The 19,765-nt window shown below is 45.6% G+C and overlaps 1 protein-coding gene across 1 annotated transcript in view; it reads right to left on the reverse strand.

The window, feature by feature from the left end:
* Positions 1–19,765, reverse strand: part of LOC309392694 (vomeronasal type-2 receptor 26-like) — a gene marked incomplete at both ends in the record, with an annotated part of 59,236 nt that overhangs the window by 14,558 nt on the left and 24,913 nt on the right. Inside the window, 2 exons of the mRNA XM_081954123.1 lie at positions 8,078–8,506; positions 9,263–10,161. Coding sequence (XP_081810249.1) covers positions 8,078–8,506; positions 9,263–10,161 — 1,328 coding nt within the window. The remainder of the gene's footprint in view (positions 1–8,077; positions 8,507–9,262; positions 10,162–19,765) is intronic.

The following is a 19,765-nucleotide window of genomic DNA, read 5'->3' on the forward strand; positions in this document are numbered from 1 at the left end:
TAATGTATTCACACCTGCAAAACCTCCAGCAAACAAGAAAGTCATTGGCACTCAATGGGTCTACAGAATCAAGAAGAAACCAAATGGTGAGTCTTTATACAAAGCCAGACTTGTAGCTCAGGGTTTCGCTCAACGTTATCCTGAGGACTACACAAACACTTACTCACCAACAGTCAGAACTGAAAGTGTAAAAATTGCTTTAACCACTGCAACTATTCTTGGTTTAGAAGTTTTCCAATTTGATGTGGACACAGCTTATCTACATGCAGACCTAGATGAAGAGATCTACGTGAGAAGCCCTCCAGGATTCCAAAAGCAAGAAGGGGATACCTGGTTCCTGAACAAAAGTCTTTATGGTCTGAAACAGTCAGGTTTAATGTGGTATTTATGTCTTACTGACAAACTAAATTCAATGGGCTTTATTAAGTCCGAAACTGATGAATGCGTGTTCACAAAAAGATCTAACAATGCATATGAGATAATTCTTGTTTATGTTGATGATATTGTTTATATTGGTCCAAATAAGAAAATGAGTGAGATTTTTGCCAAAAGTTTGCAGAGATACTTCACACTGAAATCTTTAGGACACATTAGCACTTATTTAGGTGTTCAAATTGAAAGGACACAGAAGGGGTTTAGTCTTTCACAAGAGGAGAAAATTGACCACATTCTACATCATTGCAACATGAAAGATGCTAGCACAACAAAGACACCCATGCAAACAGATTTTCACAACTTAACACATGAACCAAGTCCTGAGTTCGAGGACCAAACACTTTATCGTTCAGTCATTGGTTCACTATTATACATCAGTAGTTGGACCAGACCTGACATAGCACTTAGTGTTAATCTTTTATCACGACATGTAGGTAAGGCAACACAATTTCATTGGTCATGCATTAAGAAGTTGTTGAAATACCTGAAACACACCAAACACATGAAGTTATTGCTAGAACCAACACACACTGATCATCCACAGTTAATTTGTTTTTCTGATTCTGACTGGGCGAGTGACAAGAAGTCATGCAAAAGCACTTCTGGTTACATGATGTTCCTGAATGGTTGTCCTGTTTACTGGCAAGTGAGAAAACAGAGTTTTGTTTCATGTTCATCTACTGAAGCTGAATATGCTTGTGTTTCAGATGCTTGTAATTCTCTTACGTGGTTTGATGCTTTGATCACAGATATCTGGACACGTCCGATTCGACCAATCACCGTGATGGAAGATAATGTATCTGTGGTTTATATTTCTGAGTCACATTTCACAGGTTCTAGGTCCAGACACATTGACATTCGTTATCAAAACATAAAGCAATTAGTTAAGCAAGGTTTTGTTAAATTGCAATATGTTTCTACACATGATCAGATTGCTGATATGCTGAACAAACCACTTTCTGTAAATCAACACGAGTATCTGTGAAAGAAGATGTGCCTTAATTCATGATTTGATGACGTCAGCCCAGACTAGCAAAAGAAGGGGTGTCACGATGTTAAAAAGTTTGCTAGACATAAACTGACTGGAAACTGACACTCAAGAGTTAAACTAAGAAAGCTTTATTGCGCAGGTCATAAAATGTTATCTGAAAGTGATTTATTGCGCATGCTTCACACATTCCAGAACTTTTCCTTTGTTCTTTGTCCGGCTGCCAAGTTGGCAGACGGAACATTTATTATCAAAATGTAACCATTAGTTAACTTTCTGTTTTATTTACTTTTATTATTTTCGTATTAAAGTTTGTTTATTAATTAGAATATACTTCTCAAAGACTTTTATTTCTTTTCTTAATATCTCAAATGATATGCTGAAGGGAATCAGCCCGGTCCATAAACCTCATTTTTCTCCAGGGTGTTTTTTTCTTCCCCTGACACCGCCTGAGTTGGTTCTTGCTCGGAGTGTTCTTTTTCTTCCTCCGACCTGGTTTGGGATTGTTGATTCCTTTCGCTCGGGATACGCTCCGTTCTTACGCCAGCCTCTGGTTCCACCCTCGCTTCCGTTGTGCCGTAGTCGCCTGCACTGGGTGTGCAGGGTTGTTGTGTCAGCAATCCTTCCGATCGTGTAAGTTGTTCGTTAGATGATCTTAGGTTGGAGTGCGTCAGGCAACCTCGGAGTTGGTCGATGTGTCTTTTCCAGTTCCTACCATCTTCCAATTCTAACAAGTAGGAACGAGGCCCGGTGATGCCTATTACCTTTGCCAGAATCCACAGCGACCCATGAGGAGTTCAGCGGGGCTCCTTCCCGTCGTGGCGCTAGGGGTAATGTGTTGAATTAGGAGATAATGGTCAACCCGTGTTTGCCAATCACCCGGGCCCATCCTAGCGAGGGCCTCTTTTGCAGCTCGCACCATTCTCTCTGCCTGACCATTTGATGCCGGATGGAATGGCGCAACGAGGGCATGCCGAATTCCCTGACTTGCTAGATAGGATTCGAATTGCATGGCCGCGAACTGGGGCCCGTTGTCGGAGTCTAGGAGATCGGGCAAGCCGTGCGTGGCGAAAAGTCTCCGTAGTACCTTGATGACCGCCTCTGCCGTGATCGAGGTCATCAGGACTACCTCTAACCATTTGGAGTATGCGTCCACAACTATTAAAAACGTCTGGCCCTGAACTGGTCCTGTGAAATCTATGTGTATTCGCGACCAGGGTGCCTGCGGTTTGTCCCACTCCGTAGTGGGCGCTTCTGGGGGAGCTGGTCTGGATTCTTGGCACGGATTGCAAGTGGCCACCCATTCCTCTATCTCCTTGTCCATGTTAGGCCACCAAACGTAGCTCCTTGCTAATGCTTTCATCCTTACGATCCCTGGATGCCCTACATGCAAAGCTTCTAATACATCCTTCTGCAGTTTGTGCGGTACAACAACTCGATCCCCCCACAATAAACAACCTTTCAAAACCGACAGTTCATCCTGCTTAGACCAAAACAGTTTGAATTCGGGTCCCACAATCCCTTTGGGCCACCCCCTCCATACCCAAGTTTGTACTTGTCTGATTACGTTGTCCTTAGCAGAAAACCTAGCAACGTCCACAGACGATACTGGTCCTGTGTCCAAACAGTCAATCAAAAGGACCGGTATTTCCGGAGTGGGGTCGGCCAACAGTTCCGGTAACGGGCAGCGGCTGAGCGCGTCCGCGTGTCCCAATTTATAACCTGGTTGGTGTACCAATTTGTAGGAGTACGCAGCCAGGAAAACAGTCCACCTGCTCATGCACGGGGAGAGGGAGACCGGTGTGGGGCGGTTTCCCGCCAGTAGACCCAGCAATGGTTTGTGGTCCATCACAAGTTTGAAATCGCGGCCGTAGAGGTATTCGTGAAAACGCTTGACTCCCGCCACAGTGGCCAACGCCTCCCTGTCCAGTTGGCTGTAGTTGCGTTCCGCCGAAGACAATGTCCTTGAGTAGAATGTGATGGGGGCTTCGTTTCCGTTTGGCATTCTGTGGCTGAGTACTGCGCCGACGCCGAAAGGTGAGGCATCGCAAGTTAACACCAGAGGCAGGGTTTGGCTGTACTGGATTAGCAGAGAGTCGGCCGTCAGCAGGCGCTTGACTGCGGTGAAAGCGGTCGCCTCGGGACGTCCCCAGGTCCATTTTGCGTTCTTCGCTAGAAGTCAGTGCAACAGTTCAGCAACGGTAGCTTTCTGTCTGAGAAAGACGCTGTAGAAGTTAAGAAGTCCGAGGAAGGCCTGCAACTCGGTCTGATTTCATGGTGTGGGGGCGTCCTGAATGGCCTTAATTTTTTTCGATGTCGGGTGTATTCCCAGTCCATCGATCCTGTAACCCAGGAATTCTACGCTGGGCACGTTAATTTGGCATTTTTCCTTTTTCAGGTGGAGACCCTTTTCTCGAATTCTGGCCAAAACAGTCCTAACACGCTTTAATAGTTGCTACTCATTTGCAGCCGATACTAAGATGTCGTCGAAATAAGGGACGACTCCTGGTATGCCCTGCAAAAGCCGTTCCATGACGCTTTGGAACAATCCCGGAGCTATGCTTACGCCGAATTGTAAACGGTTGCATTTAAACGCACCCCTGTGCGTCACTATAGTTTGGGCCTCTGCTGATAAGCTTGTGCCATGTCTAATTTTGCAAAGATTTTTCCTGGCCCCAACGAGTGCAATAGGTGCTGTACTACGGGCACAGGATATGCGCTCTGTTGGACAGCGACATTAATTGTGCATTTATAGTCCGCGCAGATGCGGACTGACCCGTCTGGCTTAACCGGGGTCACAGTTGGGGTTTCCCAGCGAGCGTGGTCCAGTGGTTCGAGGATTCCTTGCTCGACCAGCTTATCAATTTCCTTATCAATTTTGGGTCGGAGCGCAAAAGGCACTCTCCTGGGTTTTAGTCTGATAGGCGCCACATTTGGATCCAAATTGAATGAGATTGGTGTCCCCACATACTTACCAAGGCCGGGGCTGAACACATCCTCGAACTCCTTAAAAATTCCTTCGGCGCTGCTGTTACCCACGGCGTTGATGCCTGTGACTTCCAGCCCCAGGGCTTTGAACCAGTCTAATCCCAGGAGGCTTTGCAGTGGCGTGCTGGCTACGGTCACGGGCAGTTGGGCCATGTCGTCTTTGAACTGGACGCGGAACGTGCCTTGACCCACGATGGGGACCCTGTTCCCCTGGTAATCACAAAGCAGGATGTCTGGTTTCCGCAGTTGGTGCTTTTTCAGGTTGGGAATCGCCTTCTTCATCACTGACCACGAGATGATCGTCAGCGATGATCCCGTGTCGACTTCAAGCTCGCATCGGGAGTCCTCAAGGAGGACAGTGAGTTTCAGCTTTTTAGGTCGCTTTGTGCGGACCTGTCCTATCATTGTGAGATAGGTTCTTAGTGGTTCTCTCTGGGAATACTCTCTCTCGGCTGACTCTCTTGGTTCTCTCTCTGGGCGCCCTTTGTTTTTTCGCCAAGCCCCTGGGTTGGGCTTCTGTTGGCGATAAGATGGCGGTTGCCATATTGTAGCGGGGACTTCGCTCCGACACACTTTTGCAATGTGTCCTACTTTGTCGCAGCGCTGGCAAACAACGTCTCTAAAATGGCAGGTAGATCGGGGATGTTTCCCTCCACAGCTTGCGCAGGGCGGCAAACGGGATTCTAATTTTCACGCCGGTTTTGTGTGGCTACTGCGCATGCGATGGCTGTCTTCGCACTCGCTGTCCTCGGTCTCCTGGTCGGTGGCCTCGTGATGCACCCGGGTCTGTCTGGTCCCAGATTGGGGTGCGCTGTGCTGGCATTGCAGCGTTTCTGTAGATCTGTCCGTCGATTCCGATGCTCTTGCCTCATCGAGTGCGATTTGCAGGGTTAAATTGGGTTTGGCCGACAAACGTTTCTGCAAAGAAATGTCCCGCACTCCGCATATGAGGCGTTCTAGGATGTGCTCATCCAGATTCCTAAATTCGCAATACGTTGCTGCCTTTCGAAGCGCTGCAACATATTGGTTGATGGATTCGTCCGCTTTCTGGTTCCTCATGTGGAATTCGTGGCGGCGAACGTGGCGGGAAGGTTTTGGCGCGTAATGCGTCTGTAGCGTCTGTTGTAGCGCCGTCCATGTTACCGCCTGGATGGGGGTTGGCTCCAATAGATCCCTGGCTGTATCGAAGACCTCTCGACCACAGTAGCCCAGGAACATATTCTTTTTCCGGGAGTCCGGTACTCCCATGAGATCATTTGCCTCGAGGAAGCATTCGAATCTCAGCATATAGGATTCCCAATGTTCGGCTACTGGGTCATACGGGGTTGGTGGAGCGTGCATCGCCATCTTGTCCTACGTTTGAATTTGCCGTGCTGAGATGGCTGCTGGGATTTCTGCCGAATCCCGGGGCTGGATCGATTCCGTAGATTCTTGCTAGTAGATCTTCGTCCTATCTGCCTCTCGATCCCACCTTCATTGCCAGTGTTAGATTCGGGCAACGAGAGGACAGACTCCAGACGATTGTGACAACAGCTCTTTATTAGTTAGGTAGTAGTGATCCAGCTGAATACGGGGTCGTGCAGCTCCCCTTTTATGGGGAGCTGGCAGACCTCCCGTCCAATCAGAACAACCTCTTGTTCCCGCCCTAGTGGCGGACCTGAATGGAGACTACAGCAGTTTATGCAAATATCTAACACACACCTTTTAGGAAATCCTGCTCAGACGAAGCCCAGAATCAGAAGGAGAGAAGAGACAGAGAAAATGAAGGAACGTTTAAAAGATATATTTAAAAAATGAAAGAATAATTAAAGTCTTTGAGAGAACAAGAAGAGAAAACCAAAACTAAAAACAGATAAAATAGATCAAACTCTGTAGCAAAAAGAATTCAGCTTTATAAAGTATGACTCTTGAGATACATATTGCAATTAAAACCAAAGAATTATCAATGTCGGCCTCAAACAACTATTTTGGAAACGTGAGGTGTATTTGCAGTTTCTCCTGGCTTGTTGCTGAGGCTGCTAATCAACCCTGAGATATAAAACAACAGCCTCAAAAGGAGGAAGCCTAACCAGGGATTAGCCAAACAAACTAGGATTCATCGCCAAATTGTCTCTGACTTATTCAGCAACGTGTGAATTAGCCAAGTTTTGGTTCAGGGCTTTAATTCCTGACAGAAGGGAAGAATGTCGACCAGTAATTTTCAAATTTGGAACTTGAAGATGATTGGACTTTAATTCCCAGAATCTCCTGGCCAGCATAGTGGCCAGTGAATCCTGGGAGATGAAGTCCATGCATTGTTGGGTGGGGAATTCTGGGGATTGAAGTCCATTCATCTTAAAGTTTGACAATCACTGATGTAGGCCGAAAAACCCTCACATGTTACCTCCATTTTGGAAAACAACAAACACAACTGAAGAGACCACCAGTCATTGGCCGGCTTGCATAATGCGGAAACCATGATTTGTTAGGGCCATCAGAAGTGAAACATGCCACAATTAATTGGAGTGATATATAACTCTAAGACCCTGATGTTGGTTTGGAGGCCATCCTGGTTGGTTCTAAGAAGCCAACATTGAGCAAAGCATGGGATGCTCTGTGAATCCAGCCCCTTCCTGACCCTTCAGACTTGGGCAGAATCACAAAACCTTCCCAGATTCCAGATGCTAAGAACCTCACTGGGCCAGGAATGACATCGGACCTTTCCAGGACCATCTCCTTCGCTCTTTCTATCTGGTTGTAACCACTGAGGCCAAGAACAACCTTCTCTAAAGCTCCATCTTTGGCATCTGCTAATTGTCTCTGCTGACTGCATAGCTGTGGCTGAGGATGATGGGAGCTGGAATCCATGCATTTGGAAAGTGCACATGGGGAGGCTGCTGGTGGCTGTTCAGGCAGGACAGAGATCCATAAACAGGACTTGGAAAAAGACTCTTTAAAGCAAGCAGCGTCCATCATTTCTCACAACGCTTGGCAGGAGAGAGAGCTGAAGCCATTTGGCTTCATAAACACCCAGCCTTTCTGCTGTGGTCAGCATCCCCAGTATCCTGAGGCCTGGCCTAACTGGGAATTCTGGAAACCAGCATCCAAAAACCTCTGTGAGGCTCCAAGCAGGAGAAAGAGCCTCAAAGTCCCCAGTGGATCCTCTGAAGACACATGGAGAGATATCTGCAAGTCTCCATCAAGTTTTGTCCAGACCTTGAGGGAAATCTCTGACTCCCTCCATCCACAAAGGTTCATTTCTGTCTCTCTCCCATTATCCCAGCTCTATTGCCTGAATGCCAATCCTGGAATCGGTTCACACAATGTGCTAAACAATGTATTACTTTTTAAATTTCCTTTTAATTGAGGAAAAGATTTTCTGGATACCTGCAGACTCCAACCTCAAGGAGGGCCCATTTCTTCCTGCAGGGATCAGGCTGAACCCCACGTGCAATTCAGGCACATCTCATGGCCCCAGAGCTCTGCACCATCCCCCAGAATACACAACTCTCACTGGGTCAGAGACAGAGACTCTGTGTGTGTGTGTGTGTGTGTGTGTGTATGTTGGCTGTCTTCCCAACTGGCCAGTGGAAGAGAACCCTCTGGGGTGGGAGAGATGGGGGTGGGTGGGAGCTCCTTCTGGTGCTGAGGCTAACGTGGAAATACCGCAGGGCTTCCTCCCCTTACATCCCCCCCGACTGAGTGATGGAACTGAGAGCCACAGACTGGGACCCCCATGGCCATTAACTGGGAAGGGGGGAGGGCTCCAAAGGGGTCTGAGCAGGTCAGAAGATCCCAATAGTGATGGGGAGAGAGGAAAACACGGAGAGAGTTGAGAAATGGTTCACTCATGGGGACCGAGTCAGAGGGATCTCTTTCCTGTGGCTCTGTCCAGCCTCTCGGACTCAAACCCAAGTCCTGGATGGCAGGTTCTGAAGACCCTGGATCATTGGTGAATGCCAGGCCAGTCTGCAATAAAGTTCCATTCATCCAGGACTTCATGGTGTAGGAAACGGCTGCTCTGGCTGCATCACTGAGACCTGGTTGGGACTGGAGGGGGCGATTCTGCTCACGGAGCTCTGCCTGGACGGTTTCTGGGTTTGGCACCAGCTGAGACTCCAGGGGACAGGAGGGGAGGAGAGGGGGGATGCTTGGGGGACATGCAGGGCCCTTGTCCCACAGATGGCCAGATAAAAGAGGCTGTCTCTTCAGTTGGGCACGAGGAGGGGTCAGTGAGGGTTGCTGTTCTTGCACCAGACTCCCTGCCTGACCTCCGGGGCTCTGGGGCTCGGCGGGCAGTGGAGTCCCCTGAGCTTATGATGCTGGGGGGCTCCAGACAGCCATCCCCAGGTGGGAGGTCAGAGGCAGCTCAGGAGTTTATGGCCCCCAAAGCAGCCCTGGACCAACTCCTAGCAATGGTAAAAGGAGTCTTTAACTTACAACTGTTTCTCTATTGACCACTGGAAGTTATAATGGCACTGAGAAAATTGATTTATGAACATTTTCCTCTCTTATGACCATTGCAGCATCCCCATGGTCACATGATCAAAAGTCTTGATGCTTGGCAACTGGCATGTACTTATGATGGTTGCAGAGTCCCTGGGTCATGTGATCCCCTTTTCTGACCTTTTGACAAGCGAAGTCAGTGGGGAAGGAAGATGCCTCTGAATGACTTTCACGATTTATTGAGCTGAAAGGGAAGGGAGTTACAAGAATTACACTCATTCAACCATTTCCCATTTCCAAACATGTTGATATGATTTTCTTTGACTCCTGCATACTATTTAAGTGGAAATAATTAATGTCTTCTTTCAAAGAAAAGGAAATTTTACAATTATTTCAATATTATGGTGTTATGTCTCATGTTTTTACATTTATTCTGGCTGTGAGATGCTCCTTTGTATTCAGGTCTGGCCTCAGAAGGATAATGTAGCACTTGGGGATGAAGATGCAGCCCAGCAGACCAGCACTGGAGGCCAGGATGGAGAAGACCTGAACAGCCACCATGTATTTCCCCTTGGTGCTCAGGTAGGTGGGCACAAAAGTCACCCAGACACTGCAGAAGACCAGCATGCTGAAGGTGATCAGCTTGGCTTCGTTGAAGGCCCCAGGCAGATTCCTTGCCAGGAAAGCCACCGTGAAGCAGATGGCAGCCAGGAAGCCCATGTAGCTGAGGGTGACATAGAACATGACAACAGCCCCTTCGTTGCATTGCAGGATGATCTCTTCAGGCTGGGAGTGGAGGTCAGAGTCAGGGAAGGGGGGAGAAACTCCCAGCCAGATGGAGCAGATGACAATTTGGAGAGCAGAAGAAGAAAGGATGATGGAGTTGGCCAAGCTCTTCCCCAACCATCTCTTCACTCGGTTTCCTGGTTTTGTGGCCAGGAAAGCCAACACCACCGTGATCGTTTTGGCCAAGAGAGAAGAAACAGCAACTGAGAAGATGATACTGAAAACCGTTTGTCGGAAAAGGCAGGTGGTTTTCCTTGGTTGACCAATGAAGAGAGAAGGAGACAAGAAGCAAAGCAGGAGGGAGACCAAGAGGATGTAGGAGAGATCCCGGTTGTTGGCTTTGACAATGGGAGTTTCTCGGTATTTTATGAAGATGATTAAAACAAGGTCTGTGATTAAGAACAAGAGCAGGGCAAAAGAGGCCAGGATGATGCCCAGATGTTCTTCAAAAGATAGGAAGGTTATAACTTTGGGGATACATTGGATTCTGTCCTCATTTGGATATTTATCATTCGGACACTTGGTGCATTTTCCTGCATCTGAGAAAAAAAACATATTTCTTTACTATTCTCTCCTTTTACCTTTGAAGAAATACCTTATGTGGATAAGAAGTGATACCAGAAGCATTGTCCAGGACACATTTATTACTACCACTAGTGAAAGAAGATAAAAAGTATAAGACTTATTTTAAAAATCAAGTTTTGTTTAATTATCTATGAAAGTAAGAGTGTCAAGGTTCCAAATAATATCCAAAATTAAATCAGAGTCCAAGGCAAAGTATTTCTCTAAATTCCAATTTATTAAGAGAGTCATGTTGGCACATCTGTGAAAACCCGAATCTGAGCTTCCTAGTTTTCCCCACCCAGTTGAGAGTTCATGTTCTTGCCTCCACACCCACAAGCCCATCACATGGTCCAATATTCCACTGCCATGCTGGCAGTTCCACCCATCCACTTCCGGTCAGGTGCAGAGGTGTAGAGAGAAAGGATGACCTTGGATTCTAGAAAGGAATTTTATTTTGGCAACATCACATTTTACTCCTTACGATTCCCACCCCCAATTCCCCACTAATGAAACAGCATACAGGCCTGACAAGTAGCCTCTCTTCAGAAGAAAAATGTTTCCTGAAAAGAGAATAATATAGCGATTAACATAACAGAATTAACCACCTCTCCCCCCCCCAAGAGGACCCTTTGGCTTATCGGGAAACTTATCATGGAATTGTTTTACTAACTTATCTGCTTTTAGGTTCCAGCTTTTCACGCAAGTAGCTTCGGACAAAGGGCACCCCTTCCAATGCACTAAATACTGTAAGCGATCCCTAAAAAGCCTGGAGTCTAAGATTCTTTTCACCTCATAATGTGTCTCCCCTTCTATCACTACAGGAGCAGGGGGAGCTTGGGTGGATGGTCTTATGCTGGACCCAATTACTGGCTTCAACAAGCTACAAGGAAATTCTGGGTCAATTTTCCCTAGACTTCTGGGTAGACTGAGTTGAACTGTACCTGGGTTAACTATCTTTACTATTGGGAATGACCTAGAAATTTTGGGCCAAATTTCTTACTAGGCATTCTTAATCTTATGTATTTGGTAGATATGAAAACTTTGTCTCCCACATGAAAGGCAGGGTGGAAGGGGAAGTTGAAGCAGTCGTGGACACAGGCTGCACCCAATGCTTAATCAGCATGTCAATTGTAAAGCAACTGGGCATATGCACAAGACCTCTAGCCCATCCCGTTCGGGTTGAGTAGGTAGATGGAACGCTAATTGGGGGAACCCCAGCCACGCTAATGACCAAACTGGTAAAGTTACAAATAGGTCGTCACTATTAGCTCCTCAGATTCATTGTGTCTCCAAAGATGCCAGAATTAATTATCTTGGGGCTTCCATGGCTGGACAAGCTGGACTTGAGAGATGCGTATTACTGCATACAAATCAGAGAGGGAGATGAGTGGAAGACCGCTTTTAACTGCCACCTTGGCAGCTTTCAATACAAAGTTATGCCATTTGGGCTACAAGGAGCACCCCCAGTCTTCATACAGTACTTAAATGAGGGGCTACATGAGCACCTGTACCACGGAGTACTCGTTTATCTCGATGACATCTTGATTTTCTCTGAAACTCTGGCAGAACACGTGAAGCTGGTACGACAAGTCCTGGAGAAATTTCTAGCTGCCAAGCTCTATGCAAAGTTGTTGAAGTGTGAATTTCACAAAACCGCACTAGATTACCTGGGTTACCGCATCTCCAATGAGGGGATAGAAATGGATTCAGAAAAAGGGAAATCTGTGTTAGACTGGAAACCTCCAAGTACTCGCAGACAACTACAGAGCTTTCTTGGATTTGCCAATTTCTACAGGCAGTTCATTCCAGCTTTCGTAGAAATTGCCCTCCCATTGACTGAGGTATTAAAAACGGGGCCTTCCCCAACAAAGCCAAAAGCAAGCCAACCCCTAAAGTGGACAATGGACTATCAAAAAGCCTCTGAGAAATTAAAACGGTTCTTTGCCCAAGACCTGCAACACCCCGACCCAGAGCGACCATTCATAATCCAGATAGATGCCAGTGATGTAGCAATAGCTGCAGTGCTACTGCAAAAGAATAAAGAAGAACACCTCTTGCTGTGCGCTTACATCTCCAAAAAACTCACCGCTACTGAAAGGAAGTGGGCCATTTGGCAGAAAGAGGCGTTGGTGATCAGGTGGTCCCTGCTTCACTTGGAGACAATTCCTGGAAGGGGGGGGGGATATGCCTTTCAAGGTCTGGACTGATCATGACAAAGAAAAGAATTGGGACCCAAATAATTTCCTGTGTGATGTTCAGAACCATCATAGGAAACTTTATTATTTCATGTATGTAATGAATCAGTTCCACTTTCTTTCCTCCAGTCTCACCCACCTTCCTGAGTGGAGAAGGTCCCCTCTGGACAAGGAACGCAGTCATAGCAGCAACCTGGCTCTCCTTCTCGAGCCCTCTTGACAAATCCAGGATGACAACTTTCCACACATTTGGACTGAGGCAGGGACTGAGCAGAAAAACAAGGAATGCCAAAGAAAATGTGTTAGGACTCTCCATCCATGGAAAATGGAGGTAGGCATAGACATTTCCCAAGTAGTCTCTACAATTCACTTAGATAAATTTGAAATCTCTAAGTGATTCAAAATAAGTTTAGGAGATGCAACTACTGCAGATTCTTCATTTAATTCCTCCCTTTTGGTTCTGGCATATCACATTGCAATAAAGGAAGTTTCTATTTAATAAAATCTGAGTGGATGGAATTGAGAAAAGATTTAAGCAGTAAGTGAAAGCCAGGAATTCCTCATCATGGCCTGTGGTGAAGAAAGAAACTTCTGACCAGTAGGATCTGGAAAGTTTTCTTCTAAAGTATGTAAAGCATTGCAAAGCTTCTCTCCTTTGAAAGCAGTCCAAAACTCTCTCAAATTTAAAATACAAAGGAAATATTTCTTAGAAATTAGGACTGTCTATTTTAAAGGAGATATTCTTTGTTGATTTGCATATTTATTGTTCAATTTTGGTGTCTGCCATACTGGAGAAGTCAAACTAAAACTGACTGCCTAGTTTCTAGAACTGGAGTGAGTTGAGATGAGTGTGAGATCATGAGAACATGTCCCTCAAAAAGGATCCTCTTACAAGACAAAGGCCAAATCTAGCGTTTCCTTTCAATTTCTCCCTTGTAACTTCATAGATGAGGAATGGCTTTCCTTTGGATCAAAGTCTTGTTTCAGTGCTTCAGTTGTCTGGGTCAGGGATCATCTGTCCTTGGGAACATCATGACAGTCATGGTGATTTCATGCGAACAGAGAGCCTTGGAGGTTCTTCTTAGGAGAAGAAGGTCACTCGCTCCATCCCAGGGTGTGTGTGTGTGTGAAAGGGAGGTATGGATTAACTCTGACCAGTCTGGTCTGTGGAAGAACTTCCCAGACTATGAACACTTTCCCCAAGCAGAACAAGATGAAGCTTCTTCCCAGTGGAACCCAAAGGACCTCCATCCAATCATGATTTAATTTTACCTCTCCAAACCTAAACTCAGGCACTGGTCAACTGAATTGCCTTCTTCTTTGCTATTTGTGTACAAGAAGCAAACAAAACCAATGCAAGTAGCTACATACTCCCCGGCCCTTCTGGGTTTCTGATGAAGATACTAGATTGTAGATGCTACAAAATGGAATAGCACGGAAACCTCCCAAACAGTCTAAGAAAACCATCAGGTTTCTACTCCCCACATTCAGTTCAACCCGAAGGTCAACCACCTTGGGGACAAGGCTGAGCTCACTTGAAATGGGACCTCAGGCTTTGGAAAACAAAGACACCATAATTTCACCCACCTTGTTGAGCAGCCTAAACTGTGTAAGAGTATCTTGTCTGATAATAAGTATCTGTCTTTCAAAAGACGCCAGAATCTCTTTCCTGACATCTTCCTTGGGGAGAACCAAGGAGCCCCAGAAGGCCAGATCTGCTGCTATTTCTCCATTTTGGTCCAAGTAGAGTTTTAAGTGGGAAAGATTGCAAAACACATTCTTGTCCAGAAAGGGATGAAACTAGTATTGAAACATCCAAGAATATGAAATGCAGAAAACTGTTTCTTGTCACAGATTTGAATATTTCTTCTACAATTTCCTATCTTTCAAATATGCTTAGTTAGGAGAATATTATCTTCATAAGCAAAGAAAGAATATTCAGCAAGATTTGTCAATTATATACTGAGAAGATATCTATTGGGAAAATATAATTGACACAATTGCTCAATTATAGTAAATCTACTAGAGCAGGTGTCAAATAAAATGAATAACAGATAAAATGAGATTATTCATACATTCATTGGAAACAGCAAGTTGATTAACAGAAAGTAAGAAAATTGTCAGGCTAATCTTCTCCCTGGTAGAACAGACAGGAAACATCATGAGATGAACTAATTCAACTTTATTGTAATGCTACTTTAACAAAAGTTTGTATATCTGAACCTGTAAATCTCACAGATTATAGCAATGATTGTAGTATAACTTGATTTCAGTAAAGTACTAATAACATTTTTTGTAATGTGACTAGAAACTTAGTTAAATGAGAGGTCAATGGTATGATTAAGTGGATAAAAACTGTCATAAAAATTGTACTCAAATAACTTTTAATGTTTTTGATATTTCTCATAATACTGGGTAGATATGAATAATAACTTGTCCTGGGTGATCCATTTTTCTGTGCTGTCAGTACAGAAGAATTGATAAATCTCTGTAATTCAAAGTTTGATGCAGTGTTTATAACAGTTCTCAGAAGAAGCTAATTTGATATGTTTTAAACAGTATTAAATTTCTAAGGAATTATTTCTGATTTCCTAATTGAAAGGAGTGCATGAGTAAAAATGCAGTGGGAAAATATCTGATTTTTATGACCTGATAAACTATAGGATCTCATATAATGAAGCAGTGGAAGGAAGATGAGGGATACCAAAATTATTAAGTGTGTTTACGAAAACAATATCAAAATACTAGATGATTGCAAACTGAATGTGAGTCAGCAGGAAAGAAGGCAAATGCATCCATCAGACTCCCAGGAAGTCCTGGTTTGGAGAGACCCCAACTCAAGTCCCAGGTCCCCTTGGAGTCCCATACTTGGAGAAGACTTTGCCCAAAACCTGGGTCAGGCAAAGAAGCCAAGAAAGACCTCAAAGGAGCTGCTCTTGGCCTCAAAGAAAGTCGAGGAGGAGAAGAGCCATCTTGCTCTACGGAAGTGAAAATAAAGAAGTCTGGGAGCAGCTTCTTCATCTTACAAAATCTCTCAGTGAGAGAAGGGAGGATTCAGTCTAACTGAAAGATGCTGAGACAAAAGCTTAGAATCTTTTCAGGGTTATTCCAGAGAGTCAGTCCTGGTAACATGAACTCGGAGACAAGAGAGGAGATTCTGGCCGAATGAGAGGAAAAATATCCTGAAAGAGCTGAGCCAGTCAAGGAGAGAAGTTCAGTCTCCCCTTCACGGACTTTGACACTGCGGCCATCCCCATTCAAGGCAGAAGTTGGACTCGGAGGAAACGGCTTCCTGCAAACTTTCTCCTCCAGGATTCCACACGCAGCAGTGTCCTCCTTCGCTTCATGGGGGGGAGCGCACACAGGCAAGGCTTCGAGGGGGAATCCAGAGGGAATCTAGTGGAGAAAGGTGAAACCAGGGCAAGCACCAAAGTCTTGTCCAACAAAGGAGCCTCACCGTCCCTGTCAGGCCACTCAGAGGACCCTCCAGATGATGCCATAAGCTGTCCAGAGCCCCAGGCAGTGGAGCCCAGCCCACAAGCTCCTGAGCTCTTCCTCACGGCTGCGGCTGCAGTGCTTGCTCTCCTTGGCCAGGTTGCTCATGGTGGCTTCCTGGAGGTCCCCACACCAGTCCTGACTGAATGGCATCTAAGTGAAAGGAAAGTGCCTGTAGGGCCAGTGGGTGAGGCTGGGCCGGTGAATGAGCCATGGAGGTGGCGGAGGCACTGGTGGCAGGCAGCGCACAGCTGCTGGGCTCTACACTCTGCGGGGAGCATGGTAGCGTGGCAGCCACCCGATGCTGGATGCAGGGCAAGACGGCGCTCGTCACATGTCAGCTGCATGCACATGGGAGCAGGGCAGGAGGCAGGGGGGCTGACCCCTCACTGTCTCTAGGACAGCTGCATGGGCCAGATCTAACCACATTGTGGGCCTGATGTGGGCCATGGACCTTGAGTTTGACATGTCTGTCTTAAGGCAAAGACTGAGCAGCCATCAGTCAGAGAAGCTTTAACTGGGATTCCTGCAAAGAAGAGGGGTTGGGCTAGATGGTCTCAGGGTCTCCTCCAAATTTATAAGGGTAATGTTACATGATGTTGATCACAAAACCACACATATACAGGGATTTATTTAAAAATGCATTGAATAAAATGCCTTTTAAAATCAGCTATGTTGAATATGAAAATTTATCTGTCATGGTGTCTACTCTTTCGAGCACTTTCCCCTCAGCAATTAGATTGGTCAAATCTGTCCAACTTTAGTAGCATAAGTAGGTTGAGGTGGTTCCTCTCCTTCTCCACTGGACTCCTTCTCCAAAGGATCTCAGGTTAATGGATCCATATCGAGACCCCCCCCATACCTGCCACGGCTGCAGCCTTGGAGACCCCAAGATCTTTTCATCCTCCTTCCTTCTCCTCCTCGATCTGGAGGAATAGGCAGCATTCAAGACATGGGCCAGAGTCTTTGTGAGAGTGTAATAATAGTAGAGATTTGGGACCCGTCTCCTGTCCCTTTTCTCCTGGGTCTCCAGTGGGGCTTTCTGGGTGCATCTTCTCCGGCCTTTGACAGAAAATATATGCTTTGAAAGAGAACAATGAAAATAATGGTCTTCAAGCAGATCTTCCACAAAGAAATGGGGTTCAAAAGCATCATTGTTTGGTCTTTCTTTCCAAACAATACCAAACTTCCAAATACTATGTATGTATTTGAGAAGTCTGTGCTTTTCTATTGGATACACTATAAGACTTGTGAGGATCCAGACTTTCCCCTCAATGGGTCCTGGCAAATGCATAAGTGTTAAATGGAAAGGAAGAATTCTGTCCAAAGGGGAAACAATTTCTATGAAGTGAACAAAGACGTTGACTTGTCTCCACTTAGAGAGGGAATCCCTGAGTGATGCTGCATGTCCAGTCTTTGAGAATCGTTGTGATATAACCACACAAATTCCATTCCTGACAAGCACAGGAGTAAAAATCCTCATGAAATTCTCTCCCTTCTCGGTGTCTGAAGCAAAGAGGCCAATCAGGGTCCATCTGAAGTGGAGGAGCAGCTGGACAATTGCTGGGTACTGGAATCCTTCTTTGGGGAGCATCTGGTGGAAAAAGGGGAATTGACTTTTATCACTCAGAGCCTTTGAAGCAAAGTTATCTCTGGTCTGAAAAAAAACCATTCAGGAATGTTGTGTTATATGGGGATCAGATCAAGCCCAAAATATTAGCTTTAAATTAACCCAACTTTGTTCTTATGAACATATTAGAATAGTTTGTTTTGTCATCATTTAAAATATTAACAGAATATTAACAAGACTGTGTATAAAAATGAAATATAAGAAAAAAATTAAGCCAAAAAATGGAACCATTTTTTTACCCTTTTCTCCAACTGTACAAGAGACAGAGAGACTGCAGCTCCCAATAGAATTGTCAGTTGTACCATCCAAGATGGTCTTTAATTGAGATTTCTCTGTTCTGATAGATACAATTTGGGGAGTCTGTCATTTTCCATAGCTTTAATTTTAAACCAATACTATTATAGCCTGATTTTAAGCAAAGAAGTAATGTAAATTCCCAAATCGGCTCTAAGGGCAACAGTTGAAGTCCTTTTATCTACTCCCAAGGCACTTCTCAGATGCAGTGATAGGTTTGTTCTACTAGTGATTCTGTTTGAAGCCCCAAATATCAGCCTAGTATAAGAATCGAAGTGATGTCCCGGTGCCTGGAGGCCGTGCGGGTCTGGATGGGAAGCAACAGGCTCAAACTCAACCCCTCCAAGACGGAGTGGCTGTGGTTACCGGCGCCCCGGTTCAACCAGTGGGTTCCATCTCTGGCCATCGGGGGCAAACAACTGGCCCCCGTGGAACAGGCGCGCAATTTGGACGTCCTCCTAGATGCCCGGCTGTCGATGGATGACCATGTGACAGCCGTGGCAAGGTGGGCATTCCACCAGGTTCGCCTGGTGCACCAATTGCGTTCCCTATTGGATCGGGACACCCTTCACACAGTCACTCACGCGCTTGTGATGTCCCGCCTGGACTATTGCAATGCTCTCTACATGGGGCTCCCCTTGAGATGCACCCGAAGGCTGCAGCTGGTCCAGAATGCGGCCGCGCGGGCAATCATGGGAAGTACCAGGTACTCCCATATAACACCTCTCCTGCGCGAGCTGCATTGGCTACCTGTGGCTTTTCGGGTGCGTTTCAAAGTGTTGACTATCACCTTTAAAGCGCTCCATGGCACAGGACCTAGCTATTTGCGGGATCGCATCCTGCCCCACACATCCCTGCGACCAATTCGCTCTCACAGAGAGGGACGCCTCCGGGTGCCGTCCACTAAGCAATGCCAGTGGGCGGCGCCCAGGAGTAGGGCCTTCTCTGTGATGGGCCTGACCCTCTGGAATGACCTCCCCCCCGACATCAGAACTACCACCGATCTCCACTCCTTCCACAAGAAACTCAAGACCCACCTGTTCCAATTAGCTGGCCTGGCCCAATCGTAGTTTTAATCCTCAATCCTCCTGGCCGGTATTTGAAATTTCTGGGGGTAGACTTTTTAAGCTGTTTTTTAATTTTTATTATTATGGTACAGACTCTATATTTAATTTGTTTTTAAGGGGTTTCTAATATATTTTTTATTGTGTATACGGTATTTTAGCTTCTGTCTGTACACCGCCCAGAGTCCCTTCGGGGAGAGGGGGCGGTCTATAAATGTAATAAAATAAATAAATAATAAATAATATGGGGGAACTTTGGCCTTATGTACTTTAATAGTTGGGGCTAAAGAAGCTGGAGAGCTGAGAGGTTTCACTTTAAGCACTAGATTCATTCATGTCCTTCCTCTAAATAAGCTCCTTTGATGATGAGGGACCCAAGATTCAATCTCAGAGAAAACCTCCCCAGGTAAGGAAAGGTGTTAATTTGCTTTATTGGCTCACCATTATGTCCTTTTCCAAGACCAAAACTTTGGACTTTGATTTATTAATGATCCAATGACAATATGATCAAAGACTCCTTAACAGCTTACACAATCCAACATATAATAGTAATATCATATTATCAGTGTAAGTCAGGCCATTCCAATATGCATTTAGTACATGAGACATGAAGACTTCAGGATCCTTCATTAGTGCAGGTGAGTCATTCATATTTAGACTGAATAACAAAGGTTCAGATATGCACCTTTTACTTTCCCCTTGGTAAGTATCCAACCTTCTTCTCTTGGCTCCATTGAGCCCAAACCTCCCTCTCAAACAAGGGCTTAGAGAAAGGACTTGAATCAGGGCCAACAGGCTGAGCTCCATATTGAGGGTAATCGGTTTCCTCCATAACATTTCTCCATTTACTGTGCCAGATGCTGCACTAGTATAAATAAAGCCAGAAAAAGTGGTTTATCTG

This window comes from Natrix helvetica, assembly GCF_964273705.1.
Source record: "Natrix helvetica genome assembly, chromosome: 5".
Classification (NCBI taxonomy): Eukaryota; Metazoa; Chordata; class Lepidosauria; order Squamata; family Natricidae; genus Natrix; species Natrix helvetica.